General features: G+C 40.2%; 1 protein-coding gene across 1 annotated transcript in view; it reads left to right on the top strand.

Moving 5' to 3' along the window:
- Positions 1-15,099, top strand: part of LOC133556323 (transducin-like enhancer protein 4) — a 256,100-nt gene that overhangs the window by 206,624 nt on the left and 34,377 nt on the right. The window contains exons 11-13 of the mRNA XM_061906135.1: positions 1,802-1,876; positions 6,567-6,768; positions 7,072-7,088. Of these exons, the coding sequence (XP_061762119.1) occupies positions 1,802-1,876; positions 6,567-6,768; positions 7,072-7,088 (294 nt within the window). The remainder of the gene's footprint in view (positions 1-1,801; positions 1,877-6,566; positions 6,769-7,071; positions 7,089-15,099) is intronic.

Genomic DNA, 15,099 nt, shown 5'->3' with positions numbered 1-15,099 from the left:
GTGCATGGGAGTTTGCCCAACCAGTCTACATGTGCTTTGTGGACTTGGAGAAGGCATTCGACCGTGTCCCTCGGGAAGCCCTGTGAGGAGTGCTCAGAGAGTATGGGGTATCGGACTGTCTTATTGTGGCGGTCCGCTCCCTGTACGATCAGTGTCAGAGCTTGGTCCGCATTGCCGGCAGTAAGTCGGACACGTTTCCAGTGAGGGTTGGACTCCGCCAAGGCTGTCCTTTGTCACCGATTCTGTTCATAACTTTTATGGACAGAGTTTCTAGGCGCAGTCAAGGCGTTGAGGGGTTCCGGTTTGGTGGCCGCGGGATTAGGTCTCTGCTTTTTGCAGATGATGTTGTCCCGATGGCTTCATCTGACCGAATCTTCAGCTCTCACTCGATCGGTTCGCAGCCGAATGTGAAGCGACCTGAGTGAGAATCAGCACCTCCCAGTCTGAGTCCATGGTTCTCGGCCAGAAAAGGGTGGAGTGCCATCTCCGGGTTGGGGAGGGGACCCTGCCCCAAGTGGAGGAGTTCAAGTACCTAGGAGTCTTGTTCACGAGTGGGGGAGGAGTGGATCGTGAGATCGACAGGCGGATCGGTAATGCGGACGTTGTACCGATCCGTTGTGGTGAAGAAGGAGCTGAGCCGGAACGCAAAGCTCTCAATTTACCGGTCGATCTACGTTCCCATCCTCACCAATGGTCATGAGCTTTGGGTCATGACCGAAAGGATAAGATCACGCGTACAAGCAGCCGAAATGAGTTTCCTCCGTCGGGTGGCAGGGCTCTCCCTTAGACATAGGGTGAGAAGCTCTGCCATCCGGGAGGAGCTCAAAGTAAAGCCGCGTCTCCTCCACATCGAGAGGAGCCAGATGAGGTTGCTCAGGCATCTGGTCAGGATGCCACCCGAACGCCTCCCTAGGGAGGTGTTTAGGGCACGTCCAACCGGTAGGAGGCCACGGGGAAGACCCAGGACACGTTGGGAAGACTATGTCTCCCGGCTGGCCTGGGAACGCCTCGGGATCCCCTGGGAAGAGATAGACGAAGTGGCTGGCGAGAGGGAAGTCTGAGCTTCCCTGCTTAGGCTGCTGCCCGGGTGACCCGGATAAGCGGAAGAGGATGGATGGATAGATGGATTTTGGTAATTTCCCAAACAATATTCTACAACACAAATACAACTGCTTTTTGACAATATTTTTTCAATATGAGGTTGTGATGTTTATTTGATCATTGACATTTGGTCATTTCCCAACCAATATTCTACAACACAAATACAACTTTGAAACAAAATGCTTTTTGACCATTTATTCAATGTCAGGTTGTGACGTTGATTTGATCATTGACATTTGGTCATTTCCCAACCAATATTCTACAACGCAAATATAAAGTTGTAACAACATGCTTTTTGACCAGGTTTATTCAGTGTCAGGTTGTAATTTGACCATTGGAATTTTGTCATTTCCCAACCAACAACGTGGATCCAGCGTCAGACATCAACATTGACGCAGTTTACAAATACAAATATTTTGCAACGTTGTTTCAAAGTCAGTTTTAAAGGATATGTACGTACAGTCAACGTTGTATCAATGTCTTGTGCCTGCTTGGAATTTAGTCTCACTGTGCCACGCTTTATGAACTCTTAGTAGTTACAGTCCATCGATCCACTGATAGAAGAGCTCATTTACAGTAAGTTGCAACCCTGTGCATTAATGCTGAGAGTAATTAGGAGCTTTGTAGATGGAGACCAAAACATTTTCAACCTTCTCTGTCAACCTTATGCGGAGCATTAATTCCCGATTTTGTGTCTCAGCATCAGCAGCAGGTGGTGCAAGCAGTGGAGAGGGCCAAGCAGGTCACCATGGCTGAACTCAACGCCATCATTGGAGTGGGTGTTCGTCTTTCTCGCACGCAACCGTCATTTTCCTAACCAAAATATTTTGTTATTATATTTATACTTAAATTCTAGTTTCAGTCACATGCAGTGGTACCTCAGTTTTTGTACACCCCACGTTTTGTTGTATTCTGTTTAGAGTTGGGATTTATGGCTCTTTGAAGGAAGCTAGTTTTTGGGGAGCTGTTCCTTTCAAAGAGACGTTAAAAAAAACGGCACATTACTAGTTTTTTTTTTTTCTTAAATCAGGATCCAATCACCAGTAGCAGTTGTAAGATAATGCAGATTGATATATTAAAATTTGCACTACTAGTACTGTATAAATGGGAAGGATTTTTAAAATATTTATACAGTACAAAATTGTACTACCATACCTGGTGTGCGTACACTTAAAATACTTAACATCATAAGAATAAACCTGAAAAGGGAATTCTACGTTTCTTTGACTCGGAAACAGTTCGTAAATGTAAATCAGTTCTCGTTCACTTAAAAGAGCAGTTCAAAAGTTTCGATTCGTTTGTGAACTTCACATCGCTAATTTTGATTTCGACAAACTAATCCGTTGCCCCCGCATATCAACCCGCCATAACCAAGAACTTATGCTTTGGTGACTCAATGTTGTCGTGTTATTAATACACTGCATCATTCCGACTGTGTCTTTATCACAAAACATGCCCGTGTTGGACTGACTCACCTTCTCCCAGCCCCGTCGCTTCTCTATGATGTCACCTTTGGTTGACCCTGGAGTACTTCGTTAACACAGTGTGTAAACAGATTGTGCAAACAATAAAATTGGGTGTACTGTCAGTGGGCGTGTTGCATGTGATTTACAAAGACTGTGTGTGCTATTCATAACTGGTGCAGACCTTCTTATTTTAAATTTGCATGTACTAACGGGTCTTTCACCACAGAGCCACTCGATCAGTTTACTGCACATTCATGTTATCATACCCGTTATGATGTGTTTTTAAAAAAAGCAAAAGACATGTACCACTTTTTATGGGCATTTCAGAAACCAGCTGTCCTGACTTGTGCGGTGCATCTACAATGAAACCCACTTTCTTTTATTTTAATGCGCCCTTAGGAGCTGGTTGCGGCACTTTTTGTGAATGTGAAGAAGATTATGCAAGAAAATGCTCATTGCAAGTAGTTATTTTCCCATTGGAAATATATTAGTAATATTATCTTATATATGAAAAACATCATTAAAAAAATGTCATCAACAACAATGCTAATTAAGCAGACTTTGTGACAGTCAACAACAATTTTTTGGGAAAAAATTTGATCCAAAAACGTATCATTTTGAGCCCGGACACAAAGAGGATGAGCAATAAGTTTTGGGAAAATCAACCAAGTGCTAAATGGAAGCAGCTTGATTGTAACACAATAACATTGCTATGTGCTAAACATGAAAACTAATCATAAAAAAACAAACACTAACTGTACAATCTCCACTCTTGCTGGGATCTCGACTGGTGGGTCTGTCGCATAATTCCGTTTAAATAAAATTTCACTTGCGATCCTCATGAAGAGTTAAAAAAAAAAAAAAAAGTTGCCCCAACTTGCGTCTTTTTTTACAATCTCGGGGGATGTGAAAATGGACCAGCCTGTCAGTTCGTTGCCATCTACTACCAGATGAGAGATGCATGAATTATAATCTCAAATTTACTATGAGCAAGTGAGACGAAGCAAAAGCCAGCCGTTTGTCAGTGTCAACAATAGCAGCGTAAGCTAGCATTACAGTAGCTCACTGCTATCAATTCACCGCTTAAATATTCAGTCAGATTTAGCACAAATAATAACAATATCACTCATATTTGGTTACTTCTCAGGTCATGACATATAAATGGAGTATTGTTGGTGCTTTCTGGATGTTTTTTAAATGGTATAATGGGCGCAAAAGAAGGCCTTTGGTTTGTTGACTTAATTGTTAACTATTTATTTACGATTTCGAATGCATAAATAAACCAAGCATACAGTTGTGATCAAAATGATTCAACACCCACACAATTTTGGTGTTTTAGCAAGTTGGACATTTATTCCGTATTTTTTTTATAGTCATATCAAATAAAAATGCATTAAATAGACAAATGCAACTTGAATTACAACATTATATTTTGTAACATACCAAACAGTGTCATTTCTCTTAATATCTCATTGACAAAATGATTCAACCTCTTGAAGATCATAACTCTTAAGAACAGAATTTGAATAAGGTCTTTTCAATCAGGTGTTGAAAACACCTGTAGATGTGATTAGAACCATAACGAGCAACAATTAAACTGATTGAAAACGACTGTGACGCTCAGCTTCTTGTAGATGGTCAATGGTGTATTTGCAACATGGTGAAGTCCAGGGAGTGGTCAAAGAAGTCAAGAGAGGAGGTCATTTCTCTTCATAAAAAAAGGATATGGATATGAGAAAATAGCAAACACATTACACATTCTAAGAGACACAGTTGGGAGCATAATTCGCAAGTTTAAAGCTAAAGGCACAGTGGAAACACTACCTTGGCGTGGTAGAAAGAGGATGCTGTGTGCAACTGCTGTACGGTATTTGTAGCATACAGTGGTGAAAAACCCCCAGGTAACAGCTGAGGAACTACAACAGGACATTGCAGAGGGGGGAACGCAGATTTCGTCCCAGACAATAAGGCGCGCACTACGAGATGAAGGCCTCCATGCCAGAACTCCCAGGCGCACCCCACTTCTGATTACCAGGCACAAGAAAAATAGACTCCAGTATGCCAAAAACCATCTGGATAAACCCCAAAGGTTTTGGGAAACTGTTCTATGGAGTGATGAGACAAAACTGGAACTCTTTGGGCCTATGAATCAACGTTATGTCTGGAGGAGAAAAAAATTAAGCTTACAAAGAGAAGAAGACCTGGCCTACTGTTAAGCATGGGGGGGGGGGGGGGGCAATCATGCTCTGGGGCTGTTTCTCTGCCTCAGGTACCGGGAATCTCCAGCGCATTCAAGGCATTATGAATTCTATTTCCTACCAGGATATATTAGCTGCAAATGTCATGAAGTCAGTGACGAAGCTGAGGCTTGGGAGACGTTGGACCTTCCAACAGGACAACGATCCCAAGCATACCTCCAAATCAACATCAGAGTGGTTGCTGAAGAAGGGCTGGAAGACTCTGGAGTGGCCTTCACAGTCGCCAGACCTAAATCCTATAGAAAACCTGTGGTGGGACTTGAAGAAGGCAGTTGCAGCACGCAAGCCCAAGAATATGAATGAACTGGAGCCCTTTGCCCAAGAGGAATAGGCTAAAATACCTGTAGATCGTTGCAAGAAGCTTGTGTCCAGTTATGTATCACATTTGAAGGATGTAATTGCTGCCAAAGGGTGTTCTAGTAAGTACTAAAGATGCATGTAACTAGGGGGTTGAATAATTTTGTCAATGAGATATTAAGAAAAATGTCCTTTTTTGGTATTTTGTAAAATACAGTGTTACAATTTAAGTTGGATTTGTCTATTTGACACATCTTTATTTGACATGACTATTAACAAAATACGGAATAAATGTCCAACTTGCTAAAACATCAAAATTGTGTGGGGGTTAAATAATTTTGATCACAACTGTATGTGTTCTTGTCTTACATAAGGATTGTGAATGATAAACAGCACATCTCTTTTACATTTTTGCATACTTCCAGTACAACTGATCTAATAATATGATCAGAGTGCAGAAGTGTTACTCCATTGACGTAGTATCTACGGGAATTGTCGAAGATATTCAGAGCGGAATATTCAAAATGGCAGACTGAATTTATGGCATTTTGTGATGTTTCGCTGGTATTTTCCCATACTTTGCAGATTGTAAATACAATTGGATATGGTTTAATGAATACAATGAAACACAATTAAGCATATAAAGTAAACATGTTTTTCCACTTGACTGATACTTTAAGTCATCCAGCAGCGATAAAACTACAAAAGCTGAATAAACGATCGGCATAATTTTTAGTTATTTCTCAAAGTCCAAATATGAGTGTTTACACTCACACATAGGACGTAGGTTTCTTTGTCCATCTTCTGTCTTTGCAGCGCGAGCACCAAGTGTGTTTCAGTTTGCACGCACTTTTCAGAAGAACTAAATACAATGCAAAATAGTGCTCGCAAAACGGTGATGAGTGTTGTCAAGTTTGCACGTGTTTTAGTACACGCAAATCTTTAGTAAATCAGGCCCTCAGTCTTTTTTTTTTTTGCCTATTGCTGAAGAGTAAGCCACCATGGGGGCCAAAAACATTCGCAAGTGTTAACACATTGTTTTCTGCATGTAAAACTAAAATTATTTCTGAAATGTTTTATAGCATCTGGAACTATTTAATTGGATGTACATAATTTGTTGTCGGAAGAACTTAGTCTTTAGAAAGGATTACTAACGAGAACCGATGTGCCGCTGTATGTTAAGTTATCTTTTCTTCAGTTTCCTTATTTATTCAAATGTAGCATTAACATGATGTGTGTGTGTGCGTGTGTGTGCGTGTGTGTGTGTGTGTGTGTGTGTGTGCGTGTGTGTGTGTGCGTGCGTGTGTGTGTGTGTGTGTGTGTGTGTGTGTGTGTGTGCGTGTGTGTGTGTGTGTGTGTGTGTGTGTGTGTGTGTGTGTGTGTGTGTGTGTGTGTGTGTGTGTGTGTGTGTGTGTGTGTGTGTGTGTGTGTGCTGCTGCTGCAGCAGCAGCAGCTCCAAGCTCAGCACCTCTCCCACAGCCACGCCATCCCCATCCCGCTCACGCCTCACCCAGCAGGTCTTCAGCCCCCCTTGGGCCCTGGCGCCAGTACCGCCAGCCTGCTGGCGCTCTCCTCTGCCCTGGGTCATCAGCTGCCCCTCAAAGACGAGAGGAAACACCAGGACAGCGCCGAAGAACACCCAAGAGGTAGGACACATTCCTTCGTACTGTACTGCCTTTGATTTTGACATAGTGTGTGAAACAGGCGCTCAGTTATCTAACTTGTGTGCAAACACGTTTGGCAGAAGATTAGAATGCATTAAAACGGTCTAGCTTTACCATGTTCGCCAGATGCATGTTTATCATTTTAATGAGCTGATGTTGATTCAAGGCAAACAGTTAATGAAGTTGTAGTGTTACCTCATGTTGCGTCAGATGATGTGAGTGTGTGTTGGACTTAATTATGCTGCTCATTTGAAATTTTTCTGCTCCCTTTCTCCTGCCTCACAGAGAGAGACTCAACCAAGGTATGGCCTCTGTCTTCTTACAATATGAAAATGTCATTTATTAAACAGTCCATCCAAGATTTTGTTTGGATTGTCGCGGCCTAAAATGCCTGAATTCTAGGAGTGTGGGGAAAAAATCGATTCGAATTTGAATCGCGATTCTCACGTTGTGCGATTCAGAATCAATTCTCATTTTTAAAAATTTTTTTTTTTTTTTTTTTTACCAATCCAACAAAACAATACACAGCAATAACATAACAATGCAATCCAATTCCAAAACCAAACCTGACCCAGCAGCACTCAGAACTGCAATAAACAGAGCAATTGAGAGGAGACACAAACACGACACAGAACAAAACCAAAGGTAGTGAAACAAAAATGAGTATTATCAACAACAGTATCTATATTAGTTATAATTTCAGCATGGCAGTGATTAAAAATCCCTCATTGACATTATCATTAGACATTTATAAAAATTAAAAAAAAGAACAATAGTGTCACAGTGACTTACACTTGCATCGCATCTCATAAGCTTGACAACACACTGTGTCCAATATTTTCACAAAGAAAAAATAAGTCATATTTTTGGTTCGTTTAATAGTTAAAACAAAACTACATTATTGCAATCAGTTGATAAAACATTGTCCTTTACAATTATAAAAGCTTTTTACAAAAATCTACTACTCTGCTAGCATGTCAGCAGACTGGGGTAGATCCTGCTGAAATCCTATGTATTGGTGTATTTAAGAAATTGATACAATACAAACAGAATGTCATTGTAAGTTAATAATACTAACAACAACACTTGTAAACGTGTTAGCATAGTAGCTAATGCTAACGATGCTAGCTTCATTGCATTACCGTAAAATGTACAAATGTGCATGAAAACACTCCTATAGACATTACTTATTTTTGACGGTTTAGAAATTAAAAATTGTTTGTTATGTTGTAAAACTTAAAAACACAACATGAATGAAGAGTCCATACGAGCAGAAACTCTATGGACGACAAGAAGACCGAACGCGTTCCCACACATTTAGCAGGCTATTTTGCTCCAAACATCATTCTACACGACAAAAAAGATGGAAACTTGGAAAAGCTTGGAGGTATACAACTTCTTTGTGTGTGGCCGGGTCAAAAAAAATTGTTATCAAGACATTTACAAGTAGCGTGTTTCATCCGTCTTTATTGAAATATAACGAGAGATGTCAACACTGTGAATGTGCTGAAAGGTTTTGCTCACTTTTTTTTTATTTATTCAGACTCGGCAAGTTGGTGCTTTTTAAAACACTTGTAGTGTGTGTTTAAAAAATACAAATAATATCAATACTTAAATGGGAAATGCTAAATGTTAAAAGTATATCAAACAAACCTTAAACAAAGTGATCACCGCAAACTCGTGGAGTGAATTGAAGTGAATTATATTTATAAAGCGCAGGGGCGGCGTGGCGCAGGGGAAGAGTGGCTGTGCGCAACCCGAGGATCCCTAGTTCAAATCCCACCTAGTACCAACCTCGTCACGTCCGTTGTGTCCTGAGCAAGACACTTCACCCTTGCTCCTGATGGGTGCTGGTTGGCGCCTTGCATGGCAGCTCCCTCCATCAGTGTGTGAATGTGTGTGTGAATGGGTAAATGTGGAAGTAGTGTCAAAGCGCTTTGAGTACCTTGAAGGTAGAAAAGCGCTATACAAGTACAACCCATTTATTTTTCTCTAGTGACTCAAAGCGCTTTACATAGTAAAACCCAATATTTAATTTTTACATTCAAACCAGTGTTCACCGCAAACTTGTGCGTTCTTGGACTCTGCTCCCTAGGACTGGAGTGCCTGCTACTTTTCTCGTCGTCGTTTAATTAAACCTTGCTCTCTTCCGCCCTCTTCAATTACCTCTCGAAGAACTCTAAATAAATGTTATCCTTTTCGCAATTTGAACGATTTGTACAGTCGAAAACAACACAAGCAAAGGGCAGTTTTTCTTCGTACTTATTGAGAACAGAGCTAGCTGTTACCACAGGATTGCGTGTTATTGCGCGGATCGTTTCCCCAAGATGTAGGACAATAATTTATTTACCATAAATCAGTCAGGAAATACAACTCAACAGAAAAGCATGCCAACAACATGTGAAGCTATGGCGAAGCTTAGTCCAAGAACAGGAATCACAAAGGTGTTCAACATAACTTACATGAGCAAACAAGACAGCCGGACCGAATGTGGCTAAAGGCAGGAATAAATAGCATTCTGATTATGGCCCGGGAGCAGGTGAGCGTCCCAAGCTTTAATGAGAGGCAGGTGAAAATAATCAGCGCCCATGGCAACTAGGAAACACAAACCCAGGGGTGCTGAAAAGAAAACATGATCCGAAACGGATCATGACACTAGCTTGACCACCGGGACGTGAGTCAAACGTGACGTGAAAACACAAGTAATAAAGGGTTAATGTGCATGTTTGATCTCCACTCCTTGGAAAAATTCCATTGTCAAAAACAATGCAGATTGGCCAAAACGTGTGGCGAAGTTACGGACATTGGACAAAGTTTTGTGGCCTATATACTTCGCAGGGATCGGTTGTATTTACATGAACTAGCGTGATGGCGACATTGTGAAATCTTGGAAGGACTCGTGAAAAAAATAGCTCCATTAGGAGCTTTATTATACTGATGAATACTATTAAAATGTAGAAATAAGGCACTGAGCCTTATTACACAAGAAGCAAGTATTTCCTGCAGGTAATCAAGCTTGTCTTTTAAGATTTAGCAATGTGCAAATGGAGACACCAAAGAAAGGATGATGGTTAGTGAAGGGAGAAAGCGCCAAAGACAAACATTACAGCTTGTAGTAATTAGTCCCTTAAGCTGAGCCTTTTCCCAAGGCAAACATTTGGTTTGTCGAATACTCAATGAGCAGATTAGCATTTATTTATTCAAGCAGCTCTACTTGGCGAACACGCACACACACATTTAGCAGGCTGCGTGTTCTCTAATGTTTGGTAGTAGGTGGAAACAGGAGGGATGGTTAATATGTTATCTCCGGCCCCCCTCCATGTAGCCTATCCTCCTCCAAACACACTTGCAGCAGTGGGCGCTGTGATGGCAGCGATTAGGCGTGTGTGTGCGTGCGTGCGTATGTGAGGTCTTCTGGAATCAGCGGCAAAGATTGGAAGACCAGAATGATGAATGCCTTTCATTAGTGCCCAGTGGGGGAAGGAACACACACATAGACCAACACACACTCACACACAGGCGTGCGCACTTAGGAATGCTCTTTGACATGGCGGCCAACAGTCACTTCATGAAACCAATAAGCCCCTTGTCAGCGGTCTACGGTTGCCTTGGCAACAGTCCATCGGGTACAATGTGTGAAATGCACGAGCCTCTGTGGCTTAATGTCCTTGGTGTTAGCGCCTCGCACGCTGATAACGCTACGTAGGCGCAAATGGCAACACACCACGTGTTGGTTGTGATGTTGTGGTGGTGGTGTGTTCAAGGACTGCAGGTGCTGGGGATTCTCGTTGGGGCTGATAGATAGATTTGTTTTTTTCAGGATCTTTGACATACTCATAAAAGTGAGTACAGTATTTTCCGGACCATAGGGCGCACCGGACTACAAGGCACACTGCCGATGAGCGGGTCCAGTCAGGTCTATTTTAATATATAAGGTGCACCGGTTTATAGGGCACATTAAAGTGGTCATATTATTTTTATTTTTTTTCTCAATGGAAAATACTTCCTTGTGGTCTACATAACATGTAACGGTGGTTCTTTGGTCAAAATTTTGCATAGATTATGTTTAACAGATCATCTTCAGGTCACTTTCTAACAGTCGCTTCAGGATGAGCTGTTTTGTGGGCGGTCTTATTCACGTGTCTCACCTTTGACAGCGTCTCCTCCCCTTCATCTTTGTTGTTGCGGTGTAGCGTGCAAGGACGGGAGTGGAAGAAGTGTCAAAAGCTTTAATGACATTCAGACTTTACTTAAATCAATAACGGAGCAGCATCTCCTCATCCGGAAACAACAAAAATGTGTCCTGTGAAAAAACGTCCGACCAGAAGTCTCTAATAACTAAAATTCCTCAGCTGATTAATACAAACTCACTACACCGGTATGTTTTAGCACTTTCATGGTGAGTCTACAGACAGATGTACAGTAAGTAAGAAATTTACAGTACTTTATATTAGAAAGAGCAACAGCGGAGGATGAATGTCCCATAACAAGAACATAGAGAAAAAGAAGAAGCTTATCGACCACGGACTATAAGGGCGGATACGCGCTAATTCTTTAGGACTTATGCAGATCCCAAATACAGATAAGGAGGTACCACAAGGTAAGAAAAGTTGCATATTGCAAAACAAAACGCCAGATAATTTCTTACCTTATACACACACCATAATAATACTCGTATGTTGAAGCACTGTTCAATCAATTTCTTTATTATCATTGTCATAATAACACTCAAATCATACATGTCAACAAGATTTTGTTATTGATAGATAGATAGATAGATAGATAGATGGATAGATATTACTTTATTGATTCCTTCAGGAAAGTTCCCTCAGGAAAATGAAAAGGCTTTGTCTAGCGGCATAGAAACTGCAATAATGGGCAGGTTGACCCTAGTTTACATTAGCATTGTCAAGATCGTGGTACGAGGGGGTACAATCCATCAAGCGGTGCGGCTTCATTGCTTACCAAAGTCATACTAAAACATTTTGATAGATTTTTGAGGGCCGTGTGTAATGTTCTATATTTTCAATGGAACATTTAAATTATTTGTGTTGTTTACTGAAATCATATTGCAGGTTACACGTATCTCTTATGTGTGACTGCCATCTAGTGGTCACACTTATCAATCAACCCTGTACCAAATAAAATTGCTCTGAGGTCGGTAAGCACAACCCAAATTATTCTGTACATTAGGCGCACCAGGTTATAAGGCGCACTGTCGAGTTATGAGAAAATTCATGGATTTTAAGTGTGCCTTATAGTCCCCAAAAATATGGTACACATATTTTCATAAAACAATACTCTCTTAGCTGGTGGGTTGAGACCAGAGGAAGGTCGTAAGGTAGCTGTTAGGGTTGCGAATCTTTGGGTGTCCCACGATTCGTTCAATACCGATTCTTGGGGTCGCGATTCGATAATATATCGATTTTTTTCGATTCAACGCGATTCTCGATTCAAAAACGATATTTTTTTTATTCAAAACGATTCTGTATTCATTCAATACATAGGATTTCAGCAGGCTCTACCCCAGTCTGCTGACATGTTAGCAGAGTAGTAGATTTTTTTTAAAAAGCTTTTATAATTGAAAAGGACAATGTTTTATCAACTGATTGCAATAATGTAAATTTGTTTTAACTATTAAACAAACCAAAAATATGACTTATTTTACCTTTGTTAAAACATTGGACACAGTGTGTTGTCAAGCTTATGAGATGCGATGCAAGTGTAAGCCACTGTGACACTATTGTTCTTTTTTTAAATTTTTATAAATGTCTAATGATAATGTCAATGAGGGATTTTTAATCACTGCTATGCTGAAATTATAACTAATATTAATACCGTTGTTGATAATATTCATTTTTGTTTCACTACTTTTGGTTTGTTCTGTGTCGTGTTTGTGTCTCCTCTCTGTTTATTGCAGTTCTGAGTGTTGCTGCGTCAGGTTTGGTTTTGGAATTGGATTGCATTGTTATGGTATTGCTGTGTAGTGGTTTGTTGGATTGATTAAAAATAAAAAATCTATTTTTGAAAAAATGAGAATCGATTCTGAATCGCACAACGTATTCGATTCGATTCGTATTCAAATTGATTTTTTCCCACACCCCTAGTAGCTGTAAATCTTTGGGCACCTAACCAATTGATCCGATTTCTGGGGTGGCGATTTTATTCAGAATTGATTCTCAATTTCAAATGGTTCTTGATTCAAACCAATCCTCGCAATTTGTTATTTGGTATGATAATTATAATGAAACTTTTTCAAACGGGTTACAGGTCAGAAAATATTTTTTGGGTTGCATGGAGTTAAAAAAAAAATTTCTTATAGAAAAAAAAAAACATGTAATAATCAAATTGTGGAAATTAGGAATATATTTAAAGTAGGGATGAATAAGAATCACAATTTGCAAGTGAACCATTTTTAGTAATGTGCTACTTTTACTCAGTTACATTTACCTAACTAAGTTTTTGGATGAATTGCAAAATGTAACATACTTTTTACTTTGTCTTAAGTATTTTGGTTAAAAAAAACAATACTTTAACTACGTTTCAATCCGATTGCTACATTTATTTATAATCTTTCGATTACCGCTTGCAAAGAGAGAGAGAGACAGACTTCCTCCATCGGGCTCTGTCACATGACTCCTTTTACCAATCCAACAACGCCTGGCAGTTTTTTATTGACCATTTCAAGGCTTCAATGTCTTCACATCGAATATACCACTTTGCCAATATTATCCATATTTGGTGTTTTTGCAATAAAAAAACTGGGTTTAAAGGGCATAAAAATGTTAACTTTTTATCGACAGATCTGATCTAAATATTTAAGCGTTGAAAATGTTTTTTATATATGACTTATTTTTATAACTGAAAACCCCGGGACCAAGCTTTAGGGTAGCCCTAAAGGTTAAAAAAGATCTATTATATTGGTTTTGAAAATTGAAAAAATATCAAAATGGCTCACACATGGTTTGATTTTTACGTGGCAAACGTTTGGACACGCCTGGTATAGATTTAGTCTCCACTGAAAGTGACAACAAGCATCCATTATTGTAGTGTCCTGTAGTTCCTTGGTGCAATTGCTCACACATGGGCATGCAGGAGTAAAATAATCTACCTAAGGTTATTCAACTATGGCATGTCTCCCAGATGAATAAAAGTGATTGTTTTGACCTACCTGGCTCGGTCTGACAGTGGGTAGAGTCGGGGTCATCGGGTCTCGTCAGTGGAAATTAATTCTCTCTGATGTTATTGAAAGCACTAATCTCTGGGCTAATTAATGTAATCACAGCGGAGAGCATCAACCTGCTTCACTGCACTCCCTGACACACACACACACATGATGAGCAGCAAAATGTAAACATGTACAAGTGCTACACACTCACACACACACACACACACATGCACACGCACACACACACACACACACACACACACACACAAGAAGAATCCTTGTCATCAACACTTGCATCACGGCAAAGGGCAGCAGAAAGGTTGCAAGCGTGAGTTAGCGGAAAGGTCGAGTTAAAGGTCCTGCTTCTTTTCTCTTCTGTCTGTTGCTTCTCTGCCGGCGAAGCAGCGCTTCCCGATGAGACGCAATTGATGGGTGATAAGTGATCAGAATGGGTGGCCATTTTTACAGTTTTCTGTAAAAATGGCCCCTCAGGCAGGTGACTATGGTCCATCCAGACCCACACTTCCTGCCACCTGAACAGTTTTTTCCCCCTCGGTCATCAGGCACATGAACAATAACAAGATCTGATAGCTCAGTTATTGCTCTTTTTATTACCTATTCTGTGTCATATGTGTTTTATGTTGCACGAGTGCAACTAGAAAAATTCATAGTTTGTGAACCCGTTCTCAAACAATAGCAATAAAAACTATTCTGATTCGGATTCCGCAGTAAAATTGTATAAATGCACTAGGCAATTTTCTTTCATTGAGTCCGAACAGAATTGCATATTGTTGTTTTCACGTTCACACAACTCCCACTTTTTAACACCACCTTTTCCAACCTTTTTTCTTTCGATTGCTTCTCCCCCTTTTTTCAACTGATTTCCAACATCAAAACATTCCACTTATTTTTTATATCCTTGATTCCTCACTTTTACAGGGGTTTCAGACTCATTTTAGCTCAGGTACTGCATAGAGGAAAATTTGTCCACATGCCCGCCGGACTATTAAAATCATGGATTTAAAACAAAGAAAAATAAAGACAACTTTACATTGATTTCTTTGTCTCACTTTGGCTAAAAATAAAACAAAAGCATTCTGAAAATATTACAGTAAAAATATAAAAAAAACACCGGCAGCGGTAAA

Source organism: Nerophis ophidion, linkage group LG07 (genome assembly GCF_033978795.1).
Source record: "Nerophis ophidion isolate RoL-2023_Sa linkage group LG07, RoL_Noph_v1.0, whole genome shotgun sequence".
Classification (NCBI taxonomy): Eukaryota; Metazoa; Chordata; class Actinopteri; order Syngnathiformes; family Syngnathidae; genus Nerophis; species Nerophis ophidion.
Note: the sequence above shows the minus strand (reverse complement) of the source record. Positions and strands in the feature narration are given on the sequence as shown.